The 23,426-nt window shown below is 50.0% G+C and overlaps 8 protein-coding genes across 8 annotated transcripts; 4 read left to right on the top strand and 4 right to left on the bottom strand.

The window, feature by feature from the left end:
* Positions 1 to 493: 493 nt before the first annotated feature.
* Positions 494 to 1,847, top strand: N7484_003200 (Eisosome component PIL1/LSP1 family protein; the record flags this gene model as incomplete). Its single annotated transcript, XM_057113620.1, has 4 exons — positions 494 to 611; positions 810 to 943; positions 1,003 to 1,186; positions 1,246 to 1,847. The coding sequence occupies 4 exons, from the start codon at positions 494 to 496 to the stop codon at positions 1,845 to 1,847; spliced, it is 1,038 nt and encodes a 345-aa protein (XP_056973760.1).
* Positions 1,848 to 3,409: 1,562 nt separating this feature from the next.
* Positions 3,410 to 4,952, bottom strand: N7484_003199 (bZIP transcription factor; the record flags this gene model as incomplete). The annotated part of the gene is made up of 2 exons (XM_057113619.1): positions 3,410 to 3,975; positions 4,691 to 4,952. The coding sequence occupies 2 exons, from the start codon at positions 4,950 to 4,952 to the stop codon at positions 3,410 to 3,412; spliced, it is 828 nt and encodes a 275-aa protein (XP_056973759.1).
* Positions 4,953 to 6,022: 1,070 nt separating this feature from the next.
* On the bottom strand, positions 6,023 to 7,135 carry N7484_003198 (Dehydrogenase multihelical; the record flags this gene model as incomplete). Its single annotated transcript, XM_057113618.1, has 2 exons — positions 6,023 to 6,950; positions 7,026 to 7,135. 2 exons carry the CDS (start codon positions 7,133 to 7,135, stop codon positions 6,023 to 6,025), a joined length of 1,038 nt encoding a protein of 345 aa, XP_056973758.1.
* Positions 7,136 to 7,876: 741 nt separating this feature from the next.
* Positions 7,877 to 11,115, top strand: N7484_003197 (transcription factor domain-containing protein; the record flags this gene model as incomplete). Its single annotated transcript, XM_057113617.1, has 7 exons — positions 7,877 to 7,990; positions 8,050 to 8,219; positions 8,324 to 8,631; positions 8,694 to 9,190; positions 9,247 to 9,422; positions 9,481 to 10,023; positions 10,077 to 11,115. 7 exons carry the CDS (start codon positions 7,877 to 7,879, stop codon positions 11,113 to 11,115), a joined length of 2,847 nt encoding a protein of 948 aa, XP_056973757.1.
* Positions 11,116 to 11,635: 520 nt separating this feature from the next.
* N7484_003196 (kinetochore-microtubule binding complex subunit SPC105) lies at positions 11,636 to 16,275 on the bottom strand (the record flags this gene model as incomplete). Its single annotated transcript, XM_057113616.1, has 3 exons — positions 11,636 to 15,558; positions 15,614 to 15,968; positions 16,036 to 16,275. 3 exons carry the CDS (start codon positions 16,273 to 16,275, stop codon positions 11,636 to 11,638), a joined length of 4,518 nt encoding a protein of 1,505 aa, XP_056973756.1.
* Positions 16,276 to 16,646: 371 nt separating this feature from the next.
* On the top strand, positions 16,647 to 17,577 carry N7484_003195 (40S ribosomal protein uS17; the record flags this gene model as incomplete). The annotated part of the gene is made up of 3 exons (XM_057113615.1): positions 16,647 to 16,824; positions 17,112 to 17,350; positions 17,509 to 17,577. 3 exons carry the CDS (start codon positions 16,647 to 16,649, stop codon positions 17,575 to 17,577), a joined length of 486 nt encoding a protein of 161 aa, XP_056973755.1.
* Positions 17,578 to 18,380: 803 nt separating this feature from the next.
* N7484_003194 (uncharacterized protein) lies at positions 18,381 to 20,077 on the bottom strand (the record flags this gene model as incomplete). The annotated part of the gene is made up of 2 exons (XM_057113614.1): positions 18,381 to 19,727; positions 19,805 to 20,077. 2 exons carry the CDS (start codon positions 20,075 to 20,077, stop codon positions 18,381 to 18,383), a joined length of 1,620 nt encoding a protein of 539 aa, XP_056973754.1.
* Positions 20,078 to 21,225: 1,148 nt separating this feature from the next.
* Positions 21,226 to 23,341, top strand: N7484_003193 (ENTH domain protein; the record flags this gene model as incomplete). Its single annotated transcript, XM_057113613.1, has 5 exons — positions 21,226 to 21,270; positions 21,334 to 21,571; positions 21,627 to 21,817; positions 21,874 to 21,985; positions 22,044 to 23,341. The coding sequence occupies 5 exons, from the start codon at positions 21,226 to 21,228 to the stop codon at positions 23,339 to 23,341; spliced, it is 1,884 nt and encodes a 627-aa protein (XP_056973753.1).
* Between the last annotated feature and the right edge of the window lie 85 nt (positions 23,342 to 23,426).

Below are 23,426 nucleotides of genomic sequence, written 5' to 3'. Positions count from 1 at the left end.
TGGATCTTGGGACCATTAGCGCCCAATTGAGTTGCCTGGGACACGCTCTGCAGTAATTAGGGGCATAAGCTTGGTTTAGCACTCGTAGGTGGATTAGCACTTCAATTTTATGCAATCCTCGCGAACCTTTAAACCTCGTTTTCAAAACGAACTCTCCATTTCCCATCCCGAATTTGGTTAAGCTTCCCTAGTGTCGACGTCACCTTTTTCACATCTCTTTTTTCCTTTTATCTCTACGGAGTACAAAGATCAAGAAAAAAAATTCCACATCAAATCCTCTTTTCCCTCCGGTTGCAGTACAGCTTCCGTCACATCCCGTGGTGAGTTAGCCCCTCTTTCCCATTTACCACACGTCACTACTGCGCAAGGTCGCAAGGCACGGTGAATTTTTTTTCTTTTCTAACTTTGTCGTTCTGCAGGTACAACTCTACTCTTTAAACCAAACCACCTTCCTTCCCTTCCCCTGATTACCTTACCTGCAACTTCCGTCACTATGCATCGCACCTATTCTATGCGCCAGACGCGCGCTCCGACCGCCTCGCAGGTCGAGAACCCCCCACCACCACTGTCGACTACCAAGTCGAACCGCTGGCTCGGAAAGGGTGGCTTGGGTGAGTGAGAAAAGTTGGCATTCCGATCGATCACGATCGCGTGGTGTCTGGGGAATTGGGCGACGCTGGAGCCTGACCGGGCACCTCCCGACCGCCCCGGGAGAGCAAGAGCTCCAAATACCCTAGACATCGCGCCATCGAGTTCGAGGGAGAATACGATCCGATCCAGCATTACTAGTGGCTAATAATATTCATCAGGCCATGCTTTCCGTAAAAATGCCGCCGGCGCTTTCGGTCCCGACCTTGCGCGCAAGCTGTCGCAGCTAGTCAAGATGGAGAAGAACGCCATGCGCAGCATGGAGCTTGTCGCACGGGAGCGCATGGAGGTCGCGGTATGTTGCCATCTTTGGCAGTCCAAATCACACCGGGCATCACAGCTAACGCCAATTAGCAACAACTCTCCCTCTGGGGTGAGGCCTGCGACGAGGACGTTTCGGATGTCACGGATAAGCTTGGTGTGCTGATCTACGAGATCGGTGAGCTGGAGGACATGTTCGTCGACCGCTACGACCAGTACCGTGTCACCATCAAGAGCATCCGTAACATCGAGGCCTCCGTACAGCCCAGCCGAGACCGTAAGAACCCCCAGTCCCCTCCCCCCGGAGAAAACATCCGGAACTAACCCGCTGCGTAGGCAAGCAGAAGATCACCGACGAGATCGCCAAGCTCAAGTACAAGGATCCCAACTCGCCCCGCATCGTCGTCTTGGAGCAGGAGCTTGTCCGTGCCGAAGCTGAGTCCCTGGTTGCCGAGGCCCAGCTGTCCAACATCACCCGTGAGAAGGTCAAGGCCGCATTCCAGTACCAGTTCGATGCCCTCCGCGAGCACTGCGAGAAGGTCGCCATCGTCGCCGGCTACGGCAAGCACCTCCTCGACCTGATCGATGACACCCCCGTGACCCCCGGTGAGACTCGCCAGGCCTACGATGGGTACGACGCTAGCAGGGCCATCATCCAGGATTGCGAGGATGCTCTTGGTAACTGGGTTAACTCCAAGGCCGTGGTTAAGTCGAGTCTGTCTCAGCGCTCGCGTACTCTCTCTCAGCGCCACCGTAACAACATCAAGAACCGTGAGGGCATTGATCTCTCCCAGCAGGATGCTCCTATGGTTGGAGACCGTGACTCTTGGTTGCCTGCTGACCAGCACCCCAACTACGAGGATGGCGAGGATGGAGTGAGCACGTTGGAAGGTGAGGTTCGTGGTCGTGAGGAGGAGCGAGAGCCTATCGCTGTTTAAGAAGGGAAAAAAAAAAGATCAAGATCAAAGATACCAGTATACTTTTCTTTTGTTTCTTTTTTTTTTTTTTCTATCCAAGCTTCTCGAACGGCATCTTCCGACACCCTAGCGGTGTCTCACAACCTCACACTCCTTCCACTCGCGTGATTGATCATGTCATGACTACCGTGGGTTACGTTATGCCTAGCCGGGCTTTCCTGGCTCCATGACCTCACAAAACAGCATGAACTGATCACGCAATGGCTGCAGCTTGGATCTTGAGTCCCTCGCCTCTGTATCCTTTTCATCCACATGATGACCCTGCTTTATGTCGTGATCCAATACCCGTGGGTCGTGCTTGTTCTGCCTGTCCACTTTGGTGTGGGTCAAAGACCCTGATTCTCCAAGTTTATCTTCTTGTCCTGGAGCATGAACATTCACGACTGGAAATACGCACGGGTACTTTCTTTTCTGGTTTGTGGTTTTGTTTTTCTGCCTTAGTGTTTTCCCTAATGTAATACCATCTTGTGCTAGGCTTTTTAGTGTTTCTGTTGGTCTTCGGCCTGATAGGAGGGTCGGAGCTGGGTAATTCACTAGGTGTTAATGGAATTGTGCTTTACGAATTTGGTCTTTGTAGTTGGTAGTATATAGTATATTGGGGATGAAGATAGCAGGTAGATCTACATTTAGGTGGGTATGTTTGCCTAGGAGAGGTTCCAGTACATTATACAATTTCCTAAAGTACTACAGTATTTAGCAGGGTAGGTACATCTACGATGGTAGTAATGTGTGAAGAGAAAATGTGAGGACTCTTGATTCCGGTCCAAGCAACAAAGGTCTGTACCTCTTATATATGTATGCCAATAGCAATCTCAATCCCAAATGAAAAGCAAAATAAAATGTAAAGCGCAACCAGCATTCCCAAAAAGAAAAGATCAAGAGAGCACATTAAACCCAACCCCCTTCAAGAAAGCCCAGCCCCAAAGGGCAACTTGTGGTTCACACAACACCGCATCACACCCGCAACGTCTCGTCTCCTATGTCTGACCGAGGGGTCGGAGAGAGCGACACATCGTTTCCCACAAAGATGGTCAAATCATATCAAACAGAAAAGATATACCAGCACAGATGAAGGCCGGGGAAAGAGAAGAAGAGGTAATATAAAACCTAGGTAGAGGAGAGTAGAGATGGAGAAAGCTCCAGAGGGAGGATCAGATGATAGAGATAATGTTTCGAAGAACGATCGTGTTCGAAAGGTAAAGAGCAGAAGTAGAGACCATCCCTAAGAATCGCAGAAGCCACGGTCGGAAGGGAAGGTCCGAGTCGCGGAGAACGAGAATAAGAGAGTAAGGTCGTGACATCGTCATGGGAGTTGTCTCTTCCCTCGGACTCAGATCCATTTTTGATAAATAATGGGATGTAGAGAGGAGGAAGAGGCTGAACTCAAATCCAAAAAGTAATAATAAGAAAACGGACGCAAACACCAGTGTTATCTTCCGAGAATCGACGATGACCGCGGAATCAAGAGATGATACATGAAGTAAAAACGTAGGCAGGCAAAACACAAAACTTCAGTTTAGCGCTTACTCGTCTGTGCCCACGCCTTTCTTTTTAGGCTGGATATGTTTTTGACCTCGACCAGCGGCTGCTTTAGGTTCTAAGGCACCACTATCCAGAGGCGGCGGCGGCATCCGGGCCGAGGCCTCATGCTTTTCAGTCAAGAGGTTCTTCAGCCAACGGTTCTCCATCTCAAGTTGCGCCACACGAGCCTCAAGGGAGGCGTTCTTCTCGGTGGTCTCACGGACAGTACGCTCCAGGACCTGCTCGCGCTGCTTTTTCTTCATGCGGAAGCGAGCACTGGCAGCCGTATTGCGACGGCGCCGGTCCTCTTCAGCAGCATAGCGTACACCTTCCTCTTGGCCGAGGGCTGCAGCAATGCGATCCCCAGGGATGGAGGTGCTGTACTTGGTGTTGCCCATCTGGCCATTGGGCGGGGAGATGGACGATGAGACGTCCGACGGGGTCATGTTCCCCGGAGCATGGCCAAGCTCGTCGGGCGCAAATGGAACAGGCGGGTAGATGGAGTGAGCCGAGTACGGCATCATGTGGTCGGGAATAGAGTAATTGATGGACTTGTCACCAGTAGGAGCTGAAGAATGGAGTAAGCACTGGTCTTGGTTGAGACTCAAGGTCAATATCATGGAGAGGTTCATCCGTAAGCTGGGGAGAGAGAGATCCGCAACCCTATCAAGGGAGCCGCCCGGACCATGCACACGATCATAATTTGCATCAAATAAACTCCAGGGTTCAACATAAGAAGGGGGAGGGGGAGATGATGTGCAAGTTAAGCCCCGGTCAAACCAGGCTGCCATGGCTGTGCACTCATTTTCATGCGGGATTGCGTGCTCGCTATTGAGCTGGGCTGAGGGGCCTCTAGGGAGAAACCCGATGATCTCATTCCAGAAATGAGATAGGTCACTCCGCAACAGTCCAGATGTTTCTGGGGTTGCATAGCATGGGCACGAGCTTTATGAACTCAAAAATCGGGCATGAAAACCGAGGAAGGCAACTTTGATGCTGGCAGGGGAGGAGCCCAGAGAGGAACCACGCCAGATTAACTGGGGGCCAAGAATGCTCCCCCCCACGAAATTCGGGGCATGAATGGAATACGGGCAAATGGGATTCAAATGAAAACTCATCACTGCACAAGGGGGGGCATATTCAATCTCCCCCCGGGCCCCTCCCACCCCAAGCCATAACACAGTAAACACGAACCACAGCGCAGGATGATGGCGCAACAGATGCAACCTCTCGCAACAAAGTCCAAGCTTGAGAAGAGAAAAAAAAAAAGTTTTTGTACATACCATGATAGGGATAACCCCGGAGATCCAGAGAAGAGCGGTCATCGTCTATGCTATCGTAGGAGCTAACCGATAAACCGCCCATGCCTTCAGTTTGATCGTAATCCATGTTCACGTTGCCAAACGGGACCAGCCCGGTGTCAGTGTCGAGGGAATACTGTCGAGTCTTGGCCGATGGATCGTGCCGACTAAACAAGAAGTTGAAATTCTCGATTTTGTCAAAAGCAGGACTAGGGCCAGGTGGAAGAAGATGCTCTTCAGGCATGATGAAGGAAAGAAGATGGTTGAGGGGTATGCAATGTAGAAATAGGGAAAAAACACAAAAAGACCAAAAAAAGAAGCAAAAAAGGCCCAAAAGTCAAAGAGGAGCCAGAACCCAAAGATCTCAACGATGGCGTATGGTCTTGCGTTTAGGGCACTTACCCAGGAGGGGGTGAACAGGGAAGAAACGTGAGTGGTTGTGGATTGGGAAGTTTCCCAGTTCCAATCGTGTTGACCACGGTCACCCCAGATCAGATGAAAGAGAGGGGACGATCCCGGAATAAGCCAGCCTGTACGAAATGACAAGACCAATACACGGGGGATTGAGATTATTGGGGCAAAAGTTCGGCCACGATCACCTTACACAGAGATGGGAACTTCGCATACCGCGCCACGTCGAGTATCACGAATCAGATGATAAGAATCCCCATGAAAAGTCAGAAAAAGGGGGCGTTACGGAAGAGGGGGGCAACAAGGGGGTGGGAAGACAAGAGCTTCGAGCCTCGAGATCAACTAGTCGATGATCTGATAGAATGGAGAAATGTCGTGATCGCGGATTCTGGTTCGTCCGTTCGACGCTTCACCGCTCTGGACGGGAAGGAACGTGGATTGGGAGTGGAAGAGACGTTTTATATCACATGGAGGAGATGGTTGTGGAAATAAACATTATATGATCTTAGATCCCCAGGTTTACTAGGTTTTTTTTTCAAGATTTTCATGGGTCCAAACATGCTCAACAATTCACAAGGGACTAGGAACATCCATCTAGTCTCCGCTCCGTGAGTTGTGACGGGGTCGCGGAAGTTGGAGGGGACTCCACTCTGAAGCGTGCGATGACGCGGACTGAGTTACAGTTACGAGTGTAATTACACCCGAAGCTTGGCACACCGTCCCGTCTTCATTTGGTGTGTTGCTTGTCTCCAGTTTTATTATATTTCATCAATCAATTTGCTCCCAATTCTAGTTCTGGGCCCCATTGTCCCGAGGTCTGGTTCTACTCTATCCGTAGTCCGTATACGGTTAATATTCACTGTCGGGTGGGATCGTCGTTCTTCCTCTTTCCATTCCAGGGACCTATGACATAGGTCCGATGTCGTGATCCTCCCCGACTTTTGATTGATGCTGACGTCTCGCTATGACCGTGGCCGCATCCTCCACGGTCTTCCCGCGCTGCCGCGCCTCAACACGCTCGTGGCCGAGAAGAGTATCTTCGGCCACTGTTCGGTATATTTCTGCAAAGCCTCCATAAACACTGCTGCCGACGCCATTCCATCCACCCTCACGGTCAAAAGCTTCACCAATACCGCGCATCTCATCCACCCATCGGTAGGCTTTAGGACTCATGCCAATCACACCGGATTGAGCCAGCGCAGCCGTGTGCGGCGAGTACTGTTGGAGATGTTCCAGTAATTCGGGCAAGAGATCCTCGCGCTGCGCAGTGGAGAAAGATAAGATCGACAACGCCGTTAGACCTTTGGTCAGCGCCGCAAAGGACAGCTTAAGAGTGGACGCCGCGCCAACCCGCTCGGAGACAAGCTTCAAGTTCAAGACGTCAGCGAGTGCTGCCCATGTGGAGGGCAGGTCCACCGCACCCGAAAGCACCACACTGGGTTTCTTCCACTTTCCGTCCGCATTTTGTGCAGGCGGGCCCCCAATGATTCCGCCGTCGAGGAAGTGGCACTTAGCCGATGGCCCGATTGACGTGGCCGCGTCTGCGTCAGTTTCAAAAAGTACTGCCATTTCCTCCGCCAATCGGGCGGGCGTTGCATTGAGCTCGAGGTAGTAAAGTGGGCTGCGACTCGGCCGGTCGTTCACCTCCTCCAGTGCCTCTCGTTTCGTCACTGTATCTGGCTGTTTCACGGCCCCTGCAATACGCTCCGCGGTGAGCTGTGCGTTTCGGGGAGGCACAATGGATAAGATGTAGTCCGCCTGGACCACTAGTTCCTGGTCAGATGGCAACGCCTCTATTTCGGCTGCCTTGATTCGCACCAGGGTATGCTCACTGTAGACAGTATTAGTGTGTGCATAGCATAAATGGCAGGTGAACCTTAGAGAACCTTAGGCATATATACCGTACCTCCTTCCTTCTGCGACCGTGACTACCCGGTAACCATGGGCCTTGAGCAGTCTCGCCATCCCCAGTCCCATATCTCCGATGGAGATGATTCCCACGGTGATAGCGCGCATTTTATCGAATACCTAGGTTCTTTTACAGGTGCTAACCATGAGCCTCGGTGCTGCGCTAGTTGGAGATATATGTCCATCAATGGTGCGGGGTCATTTGTCAGCGTCAGTGCAGGTGACGCCTTTGAAGCTGGCGATAGCAACATGAAAGCTAAGATAGTCTCTGCTTTGACTGGGCTTGCACGATAAGTTCCATTTTCTTATCAATTTCCCCATTTATCTACCCCAGAACCTGTTCAGTTGCAGATCCTTCATGATGCAAGCAAGCCCTGGGGTACAGGTCTACATGACCTGTAGACCACGTTGGACAATATCCGGAAAGTAAATGGTTGGTTAAAGGCACGCAATACCAGGTGATAAGCTTAGTTTCCAGAAGTCTCATATAGACCATCAAAATGAAACCTCCGGAATGATTTCCAGCCGCAAAAAGGGCACCTCGGTACCTCAGGGTACATGTAAACCCCACGTTATCAGGCCCAGGGAGCCGGTTCCACCCAAGTACCCCAGAGAATCGCAGCACACAAAAAAATCCCGCCCGGGAATCGGACATGCCGAGACTCCGACCCAACGACAACTCCCTCCATCAAACCCCTTCTTTTGAATATCCAAGGGTCCAAGTGTTCGCGCTAAAAGAAGAAGAGCTTCCGCACAAATTAGCAGGAGCACCTAAGAACCCAATAAGCAATAAGGCCTTGGCATGACTCCCGCGGGTGAAATTCCGTTTTGGGGGAAATGCACAACGCAATGCACCGGCCGGTTGGCATAATCCCCCGCGATGCAATGAATATCGACTCCACCATGCCCACCAACGGTTCCGCGTCCCACGGGGGTTTTGGTGTACGGAGACGAAGCCAAAGGGTATGTTGCTCTATTCCGGGGAGACCCGATGTCTTTGATGTGCCGAAACGCTAACTTAGGGGGGTCAGGCCTGCGATATGTGTTACCGGAAAAAGACCAAATGCGAGGTCGAAGGACCTCAAATGGTCTGTGTTCAATGTATTCGACGTAAGACCAAGTGTATATTTCCTTCGCAACAACAGCTGCAGCCACAGCCGCAGCCACAGGAGAAGGATGATGAATTACAGAGGTATTTTCGCCACAACCCTATTTTATATTTGGATGCTGCTCGTTTGTTCATGACTCATAAAGGAATCTATATCTCTCTACTGAGCTCAGCTGACATCATTCTAGTAGTGATCAATATGTTGAGGCTTTAAAACATCGTTTGGAGAGGGTTGAAGCCCTGCTGGTGGCGGCCGGTGTCTTGCATGAGAGTGATATCGGCCAAGATGCCATTTCAGAGGACGAGGACGAGGACGAGGACGAGGACGAGGAAGATGATGAGGACAAAAATGAACAGTTGGATGATCGTCCTATATCGTCTGGCCGCGTGTCAAATCTCTCTGAAGGTTCAGAAATTGCGCGCTTTTCTAGTGGTGGCGACTTTGCCCTTACACCTCTGTTTAAGAGTCATGGAAGTGATGACTCTAAGTATTTCGGTTTGTGCTCCGCTCTAAGCTGTAGCTATGATTTTCTATATGCCACTAACATCATACACCAGGACGCTGCAGTTCACTCTCGATCTTATCACGGGGTGGTATCGAGTGGATCAAGAACAAAACTGGGGACACTAGTTTCATGAGCATCATTTCTACTGATTCAATCCATGGTGATCCATGGAATGAATGGCGTCCAGATGTTTTCCATGATCTGTTTGCCTCTCGAGTCTATAAACCACTTCCGCCAAGATCTGAGGTGTTTTCTCTCATTAAGGATTTCTTTCGAACTGCGAATCGTTTGTTCCCAATTTTCCACGAAGCCTCGTTCATGAAGATGGTAGAGTGGCAGTATACACAGCAGACATGTGACGATGCTGCCCGATGGGCTAGTATCAACATGGTCATATGTTTGGCTTACGAGTACCGATTTTCCAATAGCCTGAAGCCGGAGAAAGATCGTGAAAAGGCCCGGTTATATTTTAAAAATGCCATGTCTGTTTTTACAGAACTGGCATTGCGGCGTACAGATCTATTAAGTGTGCAGGCATTGATCAGCATGGTATGTTTTTCCAACTGAATTCCGCCGCTCTATATCTAACAAGTCATTGTTGAAAGGGTTTCTTTCTTCGGGGCAATTCTGGCACCCAGTCTGCACTACCATTTATGACCGCTGCAATGCGGTCGTGCCAGAGAATGGGACTTCACCGTAATATCGAGAGACCAGATTTGAGCCCTGCTCAGCAAGAGCAAAGACGACGTGTGTTCTGGGTGGCTTTTACAGTTGATCAAAGGTACCTAATTTCATCCTGGCCCATGCCGTCATACATATTCACTTAACAACTTGTCTAGTACATGTCTAAGGGCTGGAAACGCACCATCTCAACACCCCGATGACTTCGATGTTCCTCTTCCACAACTAACAGAGGATGATAACGACCCCGAAGTGGCTCCAAATATTCACTTCTTCTGCCAGCTTTGTCGCATGTGTCTTATCAAAAGTCGCATTTATTGCCGGCTGTACTCCGCCAAGTCCCTGCTTAAGGAGCCGGATAAAATCTATGAAACCGTCAAAGAGCTCAGTGCTGAGCTCGAGGCGTGGAAAAAAGACTACCCTTTCTCCGAGGTACCGAAGTTGAAGGGTGCCGAAACTGATTTCTTGTTCGGCTTTGCCTCTGTCGGTCTCCACTTCGTCTACTATAATGCCCTGATCATGATCCACCGGATACCCCTTCTGCTAAACTTTTTAATAATGAATCGTGAGGGAGATTCGGAAGAGTTAAAGTCCCTTAGCAAAGCATTCGCTTCAAAATCCGCCCTCATCTGTGTGACAGCCGCACGAGATACACTGAAAATGGTGAATAACATGCCTTGGGGTGACATTGCATGGCTCTGGTAAGTGCACCATATCACTCTCAACCTTACTGCATATCTAACATACACTTCAGGTCTCTCTTGTACTATGTTTTTCTCTCAGCAGCAACCATCTTCTCCAATATTCTTCGAGATACTCGCAGTCCGGCCGTGAAAGAAGATCTTCAATCTCTCAACATGGCAGCAACATTCTTTGCGACCCTCGTATCGGGCGATGGCCCAGCAAGCTATGCAGGTTTCATGACTCAAATGAGTGCCACGTTGGAGCGCATCGCAAGACTAGCTGTCGATAGAGACGAGAAACGGGCTCGGTCCTTCAATGACGAAGAAGAGGAAGACCAACCCTCAGAATCGAAGAGGCAAAGCTTCCGAGCATCACATCCGAAACTACGCCACCGAGGTCCGACCCATCGATCTTTTAACCCAGCTGCTCACCAGCCTCAAGCAACTGCACCATCCGTTCCAAACTCATCAACCGCGACCCACCAAGATATGATAGATCCCAGCATCCCCGAAGCTATTGAAGGTTTCCCACCAGTCAACTCATCCGGATACGTTGTTGTTCCCATGAGCCCTGGCGATAACGACTTCCGCACCACAACCAACATTCACCAACAACCCACCTACCCCACCGGTCTCGGTCTAAGTGATCTCAGCGGAGCAGACACAGACCCGACATTTGGAAACACCTACCCATCCTGGCAACTAGCACAAGATCACGCAGCATCAACAGCACCATCCCCACACGACAATACCCAGAGTCCCTATTCGCAAGTCAATAGCAACGGCACAGGAACCATGATCCCAGAATCATGGCAAGTTCCCTTAACAGCAGACTGGCGATTCGGAGAAAATCTATGGGCAGGCCTCTTCCGAGGAAATTCTATGCAGCAAACCTCCTTGCCAATCCTAGATAAGGACTCTTTCCTTAATGGACCGATGGATCCGGAGGCAATGATGAATAATAATTTTGGGAACGATCTTACTGGCTTTATGGGTTATGGAACTCAGACTATGGGGTATAACTTTATGCCGCCGGAACCGCAGGATCAGGACCAGGATCCGAATCAGTCTCAGTCTGGTTTCTCGAATAATTTCATGGGTATGTTCTAGACTACCTGAATACCTCCACTGGACAGATGCTTTTCGTTGATTTTGTTGCCGACCGTTTGCGAATCTGTAAAAATGTCTTACAAAATCATGGAATGATGGAGCTGGGGCGCGTTGTTTTTGAGGGCTGGGAGCATGCAAAGGTTGTAATATGAGCGTGAAAATGCATTTTTGGTCGTTGTTTGAGAAAAATTGGATGATATGGATTTTTACAAGTTAAATCCCGAATGACTATACCTGAGTAGTGCCAGATTAGATTATTTGTCGTAATTGAGAACTTTATGGATGGATGAGGACATCAGGGATACTAGCGCGTCTTATGACAATTCCGAAGAAGAGATATGCATTGAAATGGTAAACGCTCGCCATAGTCATCGAGGTAGTATAAAGAGATACCCGGTTCACATAAAAATCCCTTTGCCCCATACCCAATCCAATGACCTCCAAGCGCCTTAAAGAAACCCGAGGTATCAAGAGAGAAAAAAAAAAAAAATAAATAAATAAACAGCCCCCTATCATCAGCTTAAAACACAGATCCTGTGAGCTCTTGGACCGCCTTGCACCAAACTCCATTCCCAAGAGCTCCCGCTTCTCCACTGTCAAGCCCCTTGCCTAGAATATTTTGCATCTCCTTGTCTGGTAGACCGGCTTTGTTACCAGAACCGAAGCCATAGACTTTAGTCGCAACCACATCCATGTCAAAATCCAAGGACCCGATACCCTGCGAGTCATCGTTAAGGTTAACGCGCGTGCGGACAGTGAAGTCGACGTCAATTCGCTTAGCCCCGCTGTTCTTAGCCGCAGCACCCTTACGTCTTGGTGTAGATGGAATAGCGGTGTTGCCGAGGAGTGTACAACGGGCACGAAGAGAGAGGTCATTCTTTGGATCGGAAAGGGTGAGACGAGTAACACCGCAGAATTCCAGCATACGAGCCTCATTCTCGAGACTAATAGTGCGGTCCCATGCGGAAGATATGAAACGGAGCAAGTGTCTGGGCGCAACCTTAGATTGCTGCACCTTAGCTAGGTGCTGCTGCAAGGATTGTAAGACCAACGAGGTGATGGGAGATATTTTGCTCTTGGTAAAGGTCAACTCAAGAGGGAGGTTAGTCTTCTGGGTGCTGGATGAATCTTTAGTGGCGAATGCTCCAGGGTGGAACTTGATTTGCAGCTGGGCTCGGTATGACATAGTCAACATGGGATCATTGGATTCCGTCGATGTCGATGCAGCGGTGATAGACCACCCGGTTTGACACTCGATCTGGTGGACGGAAGCTTTGAGATCACTGATATCTCGAGCGCTCCACCCTCGGCATTCTTCCTTGACTCGCTCAGCCTCTTGGAATTGAGCCAAATATTCTTCACGCAATTCTGTGCCAGCTTCAATTGAGACAGTTTTCTCGTGGACCTCATTCTGCAGCTGCTGGAGTTCTCGTTTCTTTGCTTCGATCTCATCTTCAACACTGGACAGCTTCTCACGTGCTCCTCGCAGCTCATCCTGATCGCAGCTTTCCATCTCTTCCACCAATCGCTGCAGATTGTTTGCTTCATTTTCTAGCAAGGAGTTCTTCTCCAAGAGCGAAGGCACGGTGCTACCGAGAAGTTCTTCACGCTTAGACAATAATTCGTCATCGGCCTTCATATCGTCCACATGGCGATGAAGACCTTGCATCAGACCCTCAAGAAGCTTCATGCGCCACTCATACCACGTGGCTTTGCTGAGCAGTCGTGCATGGGTCTTGACATTTCGGAACTGGTTATCCATAATGACGCGAATGTCCGGAGGAGCCGTGACATACTCCTGGAAAAGAGGCGGATTTTCGGCGTAGGTTTCGGTTTCAATAGACCGAATCACCTGCCTACCTTCAGAGATATAAGACTTCAATTCACGGCAGGAGTGCTGGTATAGTTCAAGCATAGGGACTGTGCAGAATCCAGCGGCGACACAATCATCAAAGGTGATCGTGCCTGCCTTCGGAACGACCTCGCTCGATCGTCTGGACAACCTCTTTTTAGCACTTCCGGGGGCAGTTGTGTGCCGTCTCTTGGTCGTCGTGAGTTCCATAAAATGAATGTTAGTCATGTTTAAGAAATCCTGAAGTTGAATCGGTTCGAAGTCTGTGTCTTGGCCTTGAGCCGAGGCCTCTTCTTCTTCCGGTTCAGGTTGCTGAGGATCAGAAGCAATATGCAGGGCATCAACTCCCTTTTTGATGGGGGTCGCTCCCGTCTTCGTGGGGGTTTGAAGTTCTGAAATCGAATTGGGAGTAGTGCTGCCTTTAAGTGGCGAAGAGCTGCGAGCTCTCCGAATGGGAGATCGAATCGACCGGCGAAGTGTCTCATCGCCGACTGTTGGTGCTAGCAGCCTCACACCTTTCACTGGACTGACTTCCCGGCCACGGAGCCTCTTGGGGGAGTTTTCAGCTTCCTCGTCGTCCATATCAAGTTCAAGAGGACGTTTGCCTAAGATGCCAAGAGTCGCACCGACGTGAAGGCTCTTTCGGTTGCCCATCTTACTCTTCTTTGGGCTCATGCTTGAGATCATTTCCCTTAGGTTCGAGGTCACATCGCCATCTCCATGTTGGGATGGCGGGATATGACCATCTTCTCTCATCTCTTCCTGCTCGCGATCCCGGTCTTCATCCTCCTGCATTTTCAATGGATCCTCAAAACGCACACCGCTTCGCGAGGGCTGCTGGGGAGTGAATTGCGGGGTGCTTTCACCAAGCGAAGGACGCTCGTCTAGCATCGCAGCTACACGGGGGGATCCAAGACCCTCTTTATCAATCCCAAGCCCTGAGGAGCGGCGACCCTCTCGGGGTTGCAAGACAATACGGGGAGTCGACTGTCCAGTGGCCATATTTTGTTCAAATATACTTTGACGGAGAGACTTGCGTCTCTCCGCAGACTGTTGAAGCTCGGGCCGGAATAGCTTTTTAGGCGAAGCGCTTCGAAAGCTAACATTGGCGGATGGAGGGGTCTTGCCCGGCGTTGTAGGCTTTACCTGGGGCGTTGACTGTTTAGGGGGTGTCGATGGTTTCTCTGACGGTGATCGTTTTTGAGCAGCTGATGTGGGTGTCCCCGGCATACTCATGCCCGCGGCAGAGCTACGTCGCGATGGTCGCGACCGAATATTTGCCAGGCTAGGGCTGCCGCTCTCAGATGCCACAGCGGCAATATGTGAGAGGGGGGACTTGGTTGGGGATTTTGCCGGTGATTGTCGAACATTCTCTTGAAAAGGCGAACTCCCAAGTTGTCCTGACTCTGTCTCAAGTTCCATGAGCATCTTTGCTTGGTCCCTGTCTTGACTTGGGTGCCCAGGTGGTAGGATACCACCAATCGCGCCAGTCATTTCCATGTCCATGCCTCCATCAGAGTCATTGTCTCGCTCAAAGTCCATACGATCGGACTTTGGGGTGGATGAATTCTGCTGTTCGGGATCTTGCGAGTTTTGAGATGGCCATCTATTCAAAAGGCCACCAACAGCTGCAGTGAACTCCATGGTCATTTCTTCATCCTCATTGGTATCATCTTCGTTAAACTGAGCAACGTTTCCTTGCGCAATTCCGCCAACCATGGTAGTCATTTCCATTGTTTGGTCGTCGTAGGTTGTTTCCTGGCCTAGGGATTTGCGAGGGGCGCCGCTTTGTCGACGGCCATTTCCCAGAATGCGCCCAATAGCATTGGTAACATCCATGCTGAGTTCTTCATCTTGATCCCCTTCTGACCCTGCATACTCTCCGGCGGATGCAGCCTTTGACGGGTCAACATTTTCCTGGTCAAGCCGAGAACTGATATCATCCCAGTCAAAGCTTTGACCTTTTTTGATCCAAGGCTGGAAAGCACCCGTAATTTCTTCATCTGCAATTTCCATAGACATATCTCCATTTCCATCATCAATCAGCTGTGTCCCGGCTTCTCTGGCAGCTTGGCGCAGCGCCTCGTTGAGTTTGGCACTAGAGCTAGAACTAGCGGTTGCGTCCGACTGCATGGTCGCTGCGGAGCGGGAAGTCATATCATCCATACTCATTGCGGTACTCTCCGCATCGAATTCATCGTCAGAATCTGAAGAATGGTCATCCTCGTCATCGCCGGCCAGACTCTGTGCCCCTGTGTCTTCGCTCCCAGAAACCGAGCTTCCACTAAAAGGACTAGAAGAAAGGCCCGCGGTACCATCATCTTCTCTGGAGGACATGGATTGGCCTCTTATCTGTTCGAGATCCTGCTGCCGAACTGGTGAGAAGCCGAAGTCGGACTCTGCATCTCCATCGGGGGAAGAGGGGGCTTCTTTCTCTGGAGAAGGCTGAGGTCGTTGACCCTGAGCGCCGGCAGTTGAAGAAGCACGTCTGGTCGAATTTGCCGCAGATGATGAGGTTGAGTCATCGGGAATCTCAACAACATTCCAAGTATGAAGAGTAGCTTCAGGTGCGAATGACACACGGCGATTTGCTAGTACATCAAGTTTAGTAATTTCCCTCGACATGCTCGTAAGGCCAGAACGAACCCATTGATTTCCGTCGCGCCTCGCGCTTCTCTAAAATGTTCTGGCGTTCACGTTCCTTACGTTCCTTATCGTCACGTTCTTTGGTTGCAGCCATTTCATCGCGAATGGCTGAGGTCGCATTAAAGGTATCAAACGGGTTGGATGTGTCATCGGGGTCTGAGACAGGGGGTTGAGACGGGGTTGCAAAATCGATTAAAAGACCTTCTTGGTTTTGGGCATCGGCATTGACTTCCTGGCTAGGTGCATCTCGAGCTGGGGTGCGACGGCGGGTTTCCTCGAAGGATGGGATGTTGCGCACTGGCGAGACAGGCACTGTGGGCTTCAGAATTGATTTCAGGGGAAAAGATGCTGTTGACTGAAAGACATCCAAGTCCATGTTATTCAATGCCAGAATAAGCGGGGAATGATTAGATTGTAGCTACCTTGCGACGATTGCCATTTGAATTTTGCAGAGCATCAAGACCGCCAGGACCTAAACTCTTACTTCGGGACTTCTTGTCCCTCGTAATAGATTTTCCGTTGGTCCCAAATGGTGGCACTGTGCCGATATCTGTTGTCGCATTCTCTTTATCCAGTCCAGACGTCATCTTGGATCGCGGCACATGCGCAATGGAGCGACGAGAGCGCGGGCGCGTGACCGCTGAATCGGGTCGAGAGGACATGATGGCGACACCCTCAAAGTATCAAATGATCACCCAAGCATGGTCTTATTAAAGGGTGTGGCGGGAGAGAGCTCAGATGAAGGCTGTCGCATTCCCCTCTTGATAACTCCGTGTAGTCCAAACACGCCTAGGCGCGTTCTTGCGCACGTGACTATAAACAAAGCGGTTTTGAGATTATGTAAGATTGTCGATTATATAAGGGGAAAGCCCTAACCCGCTATGTGCTAGTCCCGAATAGGGCTAGTGGCCACACACACAATAATCACCGCTCCAAACCTTTCGCCTTTAGCGAAACTTCCTGATTCTCGACGTCCAACCCGCCAATCTCTTCGACACCCGCTTCCTCCGTCGACAGGAAAACAACCGCAACCATGGCCACCGAGTTGACCGTCCAGTCCGAGCGCGCTTTCCAGAAGCAGCCTCACATCTTCTTGAACTCCAAGAGCAAGGCCAAGTCCTCCAAGAAGGCTGATAAGACTCGCCGGTGGTACAAGGAGGTCGGTCTCGGTTTCCGTACCCCTCTGACCGCCATCGAGGGCAGCTACATCGGTATGCACGATCCACGAACTTTTGAACCGGCACGGAATCTACAGGAATTTTGGTCTTTTTCGAGAATGTGAAGGGAGGCAAAGAACAGGGTGGAACCAGGGCTACGGAAGCATCGATTACAATTGTGCGACCACAATTGAATGGTGCGACGACAATGTGTTGCTGGAAAAAGCGACAATGCTCTCGATTGTTACGAAATATGCGCCTCCATACCTTGGAAAAAAGACCAAAACGCCTCGAAGATTAACCAGCCGATCCAGGTTCCAATCGCTAACAATTTCCTATAGACAAGAAGTGCCCCTTCACTGGTCTCGTCTCCATCCGTGGCCGTATCTTGACCGGCCGTGTCGTCTCCACCAAGATGCACCGTACCATCGTCATCCGCCGCGAGTACCTCCACTACGTCCCCAAGTACAACCGTTACGAGAAGCGCCACAAGAACCTCGCTGCTCACGTCTCCCCCGCTTTCCGTGTTGAGGAGGGTGACTGGGTCACCGTTGGCCAGTGCCGTCCCCTCTCCAAGACTGTACGTTCGCTCAAGAAAAGAAACGGCCCATGAAGTGCTGCTGTATGGCGTTGGGGTCACGTTCTCAAAGTTTTGAAATACGCGACCCTATCGTCCTCAGCACAACATGTGTTGTATCTACTTTTATGCTTGATCAATATCTAATATGCGTTTTCTAGGTCCGCTTCAACACTCTGCGTGTTCTGCCCCGCACTGGTAAGGCTGTCAAGTCTTTCGCCAAGTTCTAAGCGTTTGAAGAAATTGGGTGCTCGGAATGGACAATAACGGCGAAGGAAGCGGTTTGAACTGGATATAGAGGAATTTCTAGGACGGGGTCGGGATAGTTTACGAGTTTCCATGTCCCAGATACCTTGCTGAAGAATGTGTATCCACACAAAAAGCAAAAATATTTCATCGATCCTCCTGCCATGGAAACCCGTACGCCCGTCCCAGGCGATAAAGACTATGGGGCGGGTCTATTTTCGATATTGCATGTTTAATTTCTTCGGATTTCTGCTTTCAAGCTGTGATTTGATACACTAGGGGGAATCGATATTTCCGTTTACTGCAAGCTTGGTGTCGTACGGCTAGGACTGTACAGTTCATTCTTGCTTCGATCGTAGTACTCGCTGAACATCACATCTTGCCCTTTCTACTGCCAACTTTCTACTGGGATGTGGAATATGCATGCCAGGAGTATAGTCAGCTTGTCAAATTTAAAGTAAGAAGGACAATGTGAGTGAGGTAAATTTGAGGTTTTCCTACTGGTACCTCAATGATATCACGGCTCTGTGCTAATCACACTTCATCTGTTCATATGCAATAGCAGTCAGTTTCTCTCACTCAAGCTTCCCCATCTCGGCGGTATCTCAATTCGTTTACTGTTGCCATTTTCAAGCATAGTGGTCCAATGGTGGCCAACTAGCTTGCCTTTCTAGATCAATTGCAAATGGGGAAATAAGCATTGTCTCCTGTGTTCCCTGTGTTTGGTTGGAACTGTGGGTTGAGGGCGTAAACAATTCAACGTCTTGTAGCACTCCTTCCTCGAGTGTCATTTCTTCTTTCTCAGAGGGCATTCCTTCTTCCTCAAATCCTGATGAAAATTCCAGGGCTCATCATCAGCGGAATCTCGGGTCGAGAAAGGTGGACTAGACGTGTCACGACGGCGCGCAGGGGCCTCTGGGGAAGCAGAGTCGTTCTCTTCCTGTTGCTGTTCTTCGCTCTCAGAGCTGTGGTCCAGGTCAGTCTGCGAAGGTACATATGTCGATGCGCCAGACTGTTCCTCCCCCTTATAGTCGGATCGATGACGAGTCCAAATCTCTTCGTTTGCCATTTCAACATCATCCTCGATTTCTATTGCATCACCAGATGCCCTATCTTCGGCGAGCTCAATATTGAGATTATCACCAAATCTCCTCGTCCAGGCTAATTCAAACCTGTTGATGGTGAGGGCCCTGTACTCAAGTGGTACGCCTAGGCGCGTCACCAGTCTTTCCAGGGTCCGACAATGATTAGTTGTGTGCTTCAACTTGCGAGCGAGTTCACAGTACAAGTACATGCCGCTAAATCTTCGGCTTCTGATGAGCTTCAGCTGGAGGAATTTGCCGATGTCTGTAAATCTTCTGGCGATTGATTTCAATTGGTTTATGGTGAAGACGCATGCGATTGCAGCCTTAGGGATTTCCCGCCAAATCAGGTATTCTCCGTATCCTTTCCATCTTTTAGTCTCTGTTTCTGTCAGAGGTACCAGTATCTGAGCCTTTACAACCATGCTCTCAAGCTTTGATGAGTCAATTATGGTGACAATCGCTCCTTTTTGGTTGTGAAGGGCTCTGTGGACTGGTGAAAGTGGAAGGGTAAACGTCGAAATGAAAGGCGACGGCACCTTCGTTTTGGTGACATGCTTTTTAAATAGTTTGAGAAATTCTTCTCGGGTGAGTTGATCAAGATCAATATGCGTCGGGTCCCCCTTTGCGAAAAGGCCCGCTCGAAATCCGGCCCGAGAATTGATACCTTGGGAGTCAACATTCGACCACCTAAACAATAGACGCGGTATATCTTCGGCTGAACAAACTCCAGGAAGACGCTCGTTCTCGTTGTGGATGAGAGGCACACATTCCTGAATAATTTCTGGCGAACAACTTGTAGACAGACTTCCTTTGGCAGATACAGGGTCCAAATCCATGACATCCGAAGACTGCCCTTTGCCTTCTAAACAAGCTGCTCCTTCTTTGTGACACCAGGCACATATCTTGCCATTGCTAGAGACAAGACATTCAATTTCTTGCCCAATTGCTGCTTCAGGAGATGAGTTTCGTGTTAAGGTTTGGTTGTCATTGCTTTGTGGTTCTGGTGACTGTTCAGCCTGATGTGTAGGATCACTGATCAGGTTCCGACCCTACAATGTGCAGAACGATATTAGAAAGATCTTTGAAACCCTCGTCACCACTGCGTTTATCTCTGTTCCGTTCTTACCGAGAGCAGCTCAGACTCAAAGTATCCTTTGAGTTTCTTGTCATCCTCATAATCGAAGCCACGGAGGCTTGACTTATCGATGGTATCCTGTGTTTTTTCTAGCAAAGAGACTCCTAGTCGGTTGGCAGTTTCTTTTATCTCTCTGATCCGCGTCTTCCATTCGGCATCATTCCGAAAACCGGTGTTGACATGAACATGAAACCACACGGGGTTAATTTCCGTTCGCATGCCAGACCACTGCGTGTGAAGCAGGGGGTAAGACAAATCTGTCATGATGCCTAGCTCGGAAAGATCCTCTCGAAAGATCTCAGAGAATACTTGACAAAGGGCCTGCTTCTCCCAAGAGAGAAATCTGTATAGGCAGCACAAGACTTGTCTTTTCTCCGTGTCCCACCGGACACTGGTTCTCTTTGAGGTCCTGTTTGGCGGCATTTTGAGCTGCTTGAACAATGTGATGCTCGGGGAGTTAGAACAGGCTGAGGACTCGACTACGATAAGGAAAACTTTGAGTCAAGAAATGAAAGTAAGTCTTGGGTTCTTTGAGAGGGGAGAGAGTTGTGTAAAAAGGAAACTCGAGACTTGGAAGGTGAAAGATTAAGATAGATGGCAAAATTTCCGAATTGCTGGAGAAAGATAGTGACCAATTACTTAGACGTGCCTCACTTCGGCATTCAAAAATCTGTTTTGAACCTTGACCTCCAAGGTTTGGAAATACTCTTTCAAGCTAGTAGAGTCCAAGGATCATTTTAGGGACAGATGATGCGAAATTGGTCTAAATATTACACAGGTTTGAAGTGTCCACTGGGGTCACCACCAGAGAATCGAGTCTGGAAGTATATATTGTCTAATACCAATGCCACCGGGCAACTCTTGCCTGAGGCCAAGTCACCTCAAAAAATCCAAAATAATATTATAAAACTCAATCCGCTCGTATGAAGCAGCTGAGAGTTATTCTTAAGTAAATATATACCAACACAAACCTTCAGACTAACAGTCATCCGGAAGTACACATTACCGAAGATCCTCGTGCTGTCCAATCACGCTATGCCTGATTGGGCCGCAACGAACCAGTGCAAGCTCCCGCCCACGTCTCTTTAACCCTTGGACTTACTCTCCACCCCCTCATATCTTTAACCTTCCATCTCTACTCCGGCGTGCGCACCCTGCGGTGTTTACGATAACCCTGGTAATCCCCTGCAAAGCGTTGTCATTCCTGCCCCAGGCTCCCGCGATGGCCCAATGAGCCACCCCGTCGGCGATACCGGTGTTGATTGAGGATCCACACGGCTCTTCACCAAGGCATTCATCTCTGAAGCAGGCTCTTCAGTTTCCTTTCGACAGCCTTCCGGAATTATAACCTATTACGCGCGCAATTGATTATCAATCGACGGAACGGACCCAAACCAGTACCCCCGAGGACCATGACCGGCTTCGAGAAGTCCGTCAAAGGGGCCACCAAGCTCAAGGTGAGTGTTGCCGATCTACTCCACGCAGTTCATACGCATACTGAGACCTATCTTTTCACACAGCTTGCGGCTCCTAAATCTAAATATGTCGAAACCATCTTGGTGGCGACCCACACCGGCGAGGCGGGTGTCGCGGAAGTTTTTCGAACACTCCAACATCGACTTCGCGACTCAGCATGGACAATTGTGTTCAAAGCGCTGATCATTGTTCACCTCCTGATTCGCGAAGGCCAACAGGATGCCGCGCTTGGCTTCCTTGCTGATAACCCGAAAAAGATTGCGCCCAGTAATTTCTCGGAAGGTGAGACTCGCAAGCAATTAAGTGCGAGGATACAGTTTGTTGACAAATCGTGCAGCGCAATCGCAAGGGCGTAATATCCGGCGGTACTCTGAATATCTCATCACCCGCGCAAAGGCGTTCGATGCCACGAAGACGGACTACGTGCGAAGCGGCCCAGGGCGGCTGAAGCGATTAAGTGTGGACAAGGGTCTTTTACGAGAGACAGAATTTGTACAAAAGCAGATCCGAGCATTGCTGCGGTGTGATGTGGGTGAACCCTGTGGGGTAGAGGCTATGGTCTGTCAAACTAATGTGCCACATAGCTATTGACCGATGAGCCGGAGAACGAGATCAGCTTGACCGCATTCCGCCTTTTAACCCTCGACCTCCTGGTCTTGTATTCGGTCATGAATGAGGGAACTATCAATGTCTTGGGTATGGTCCTTGTTATCCAATCCGCATTTTACCCAGTTTTCTGATATATCTTTCACAGAACATTACTTCGAGATGTCAAGGCCGGACAGTGAACGTGCTTTGTCTATCTACAAAACTTTTACCAAGCAGACAGAAGAGGTAGTCAGTTTTCTTGGAGTTGCAAGGCACTTCCAGTCTGCCACTCGTTTGGAAATTCCCAAACTCAAACATGCGTCTACCGACTTAGCGCGTCTCCTTGAAGATGATTTGAATGACCCAGACTTTGATCTTCGACGAAGAGAATATTTGTCTGGGAAAGGAATCAAGCAAGAAGGTCGCGCTCCGCCTGCAGCATTGGCCTTATCCACTAGTAGTCAACCAAACACAACGTCAAACCCACCCCAGCAACAGCAATTTGCACAGCAACCTGTACAGCAAAAGCCGCCACCTACGGATCTGATTGACTTCTTTGACTCGATTGAACAGAACCAGCAGCCAATGGCTCAGCAGGTACCGACACAATACCAGCAGACCGGGTTCCAGCAACCACAACAGACCGGTTTCCAACAACCACAACAGGCCGGGTTCCAACAACCTCAGCAGACTGGATTCCAGCAACCTCAACAGGCGTTCTATCCACAACAGACAGGGTTCCCGCAACAGCAGCAGCAGCAACAGCAACAGCAGCAGCAGATGACAGGGTACAGCCAACAGAACCCGTATGGAGGTGTTCAGCAACAAACCACAGGCAATCCTTTCGGACAACCAGCAGCACAGCCGCTTCAACCGACACCGACCGGGGCTGGATTCGGAGGATATACGCCACAGCCGCAATCATATGGATACCAGTCGCAACTGGCCCCGATTCCGCAGAATGAAATTCCCTCATATCAACAGCAACCTATGCAGAATCAACAGCAGCTGCAGCCGCCATCTACACCAACAAACCCCTTCCGCCAGTCAATGTTGATGAGCCAAAACACGGGCGGTGCCCCTCCCTCTGCTACCCCACTGCAACGGCAGAACACGAATCCCTTTGCTAAGCGACTCTCCATGGCTGCACCCCAGTCGAACTTTGGTGCTGAACAAGTGCCCCAAGTCCCACCGATCCCTCAATCACAGTCACCTCAACCCCTTCAACCTCAGCGGACCGGGACTAACCCGTTCGCTCGAAGCACTTCGGTCCCACCGGCTCAAAACACTGGGTTGCAACCCCTTCAGCCGAATCCCACGGGCAGTACAAATCCTTTCCGCCAGAGTCAATTCATCAATGAACAGACCGGGCAAGGTTGGCATACGAGCGCGCAGAATGGTACAATGGGTGGGTTAGAACAGCTGGAGACCGTGCCCATCTTCCCGCGACCGGGTATGACCTAGACAACTCTCGAGCGGATATGCCGGATGAAGATAACTTGGTTGTTTTCTCCACATTACATTATCCTTTCCTATTCTTTCTCTTTCT

Source organism: Penicillium longicatenatum (assembly GCF_028827895.1).
Source record: "Penicillium longicatenatum strain IBT 33135 chromosome Unknown contig_2_segment0_segment0, whole genome shotgun sequence".
NCBI classification, from domain to species: Eukaryota; Fungi; Ascomycota; class Eurotiomycetes; order Eurotiales; family Aspergillaceae; genus Penicillium; species Penicillium longicatenatum.
Note: the sequence above shows the minus strand (reverse complement) of the source record. Positions and strands in the feature narration are given on the sequence as shown.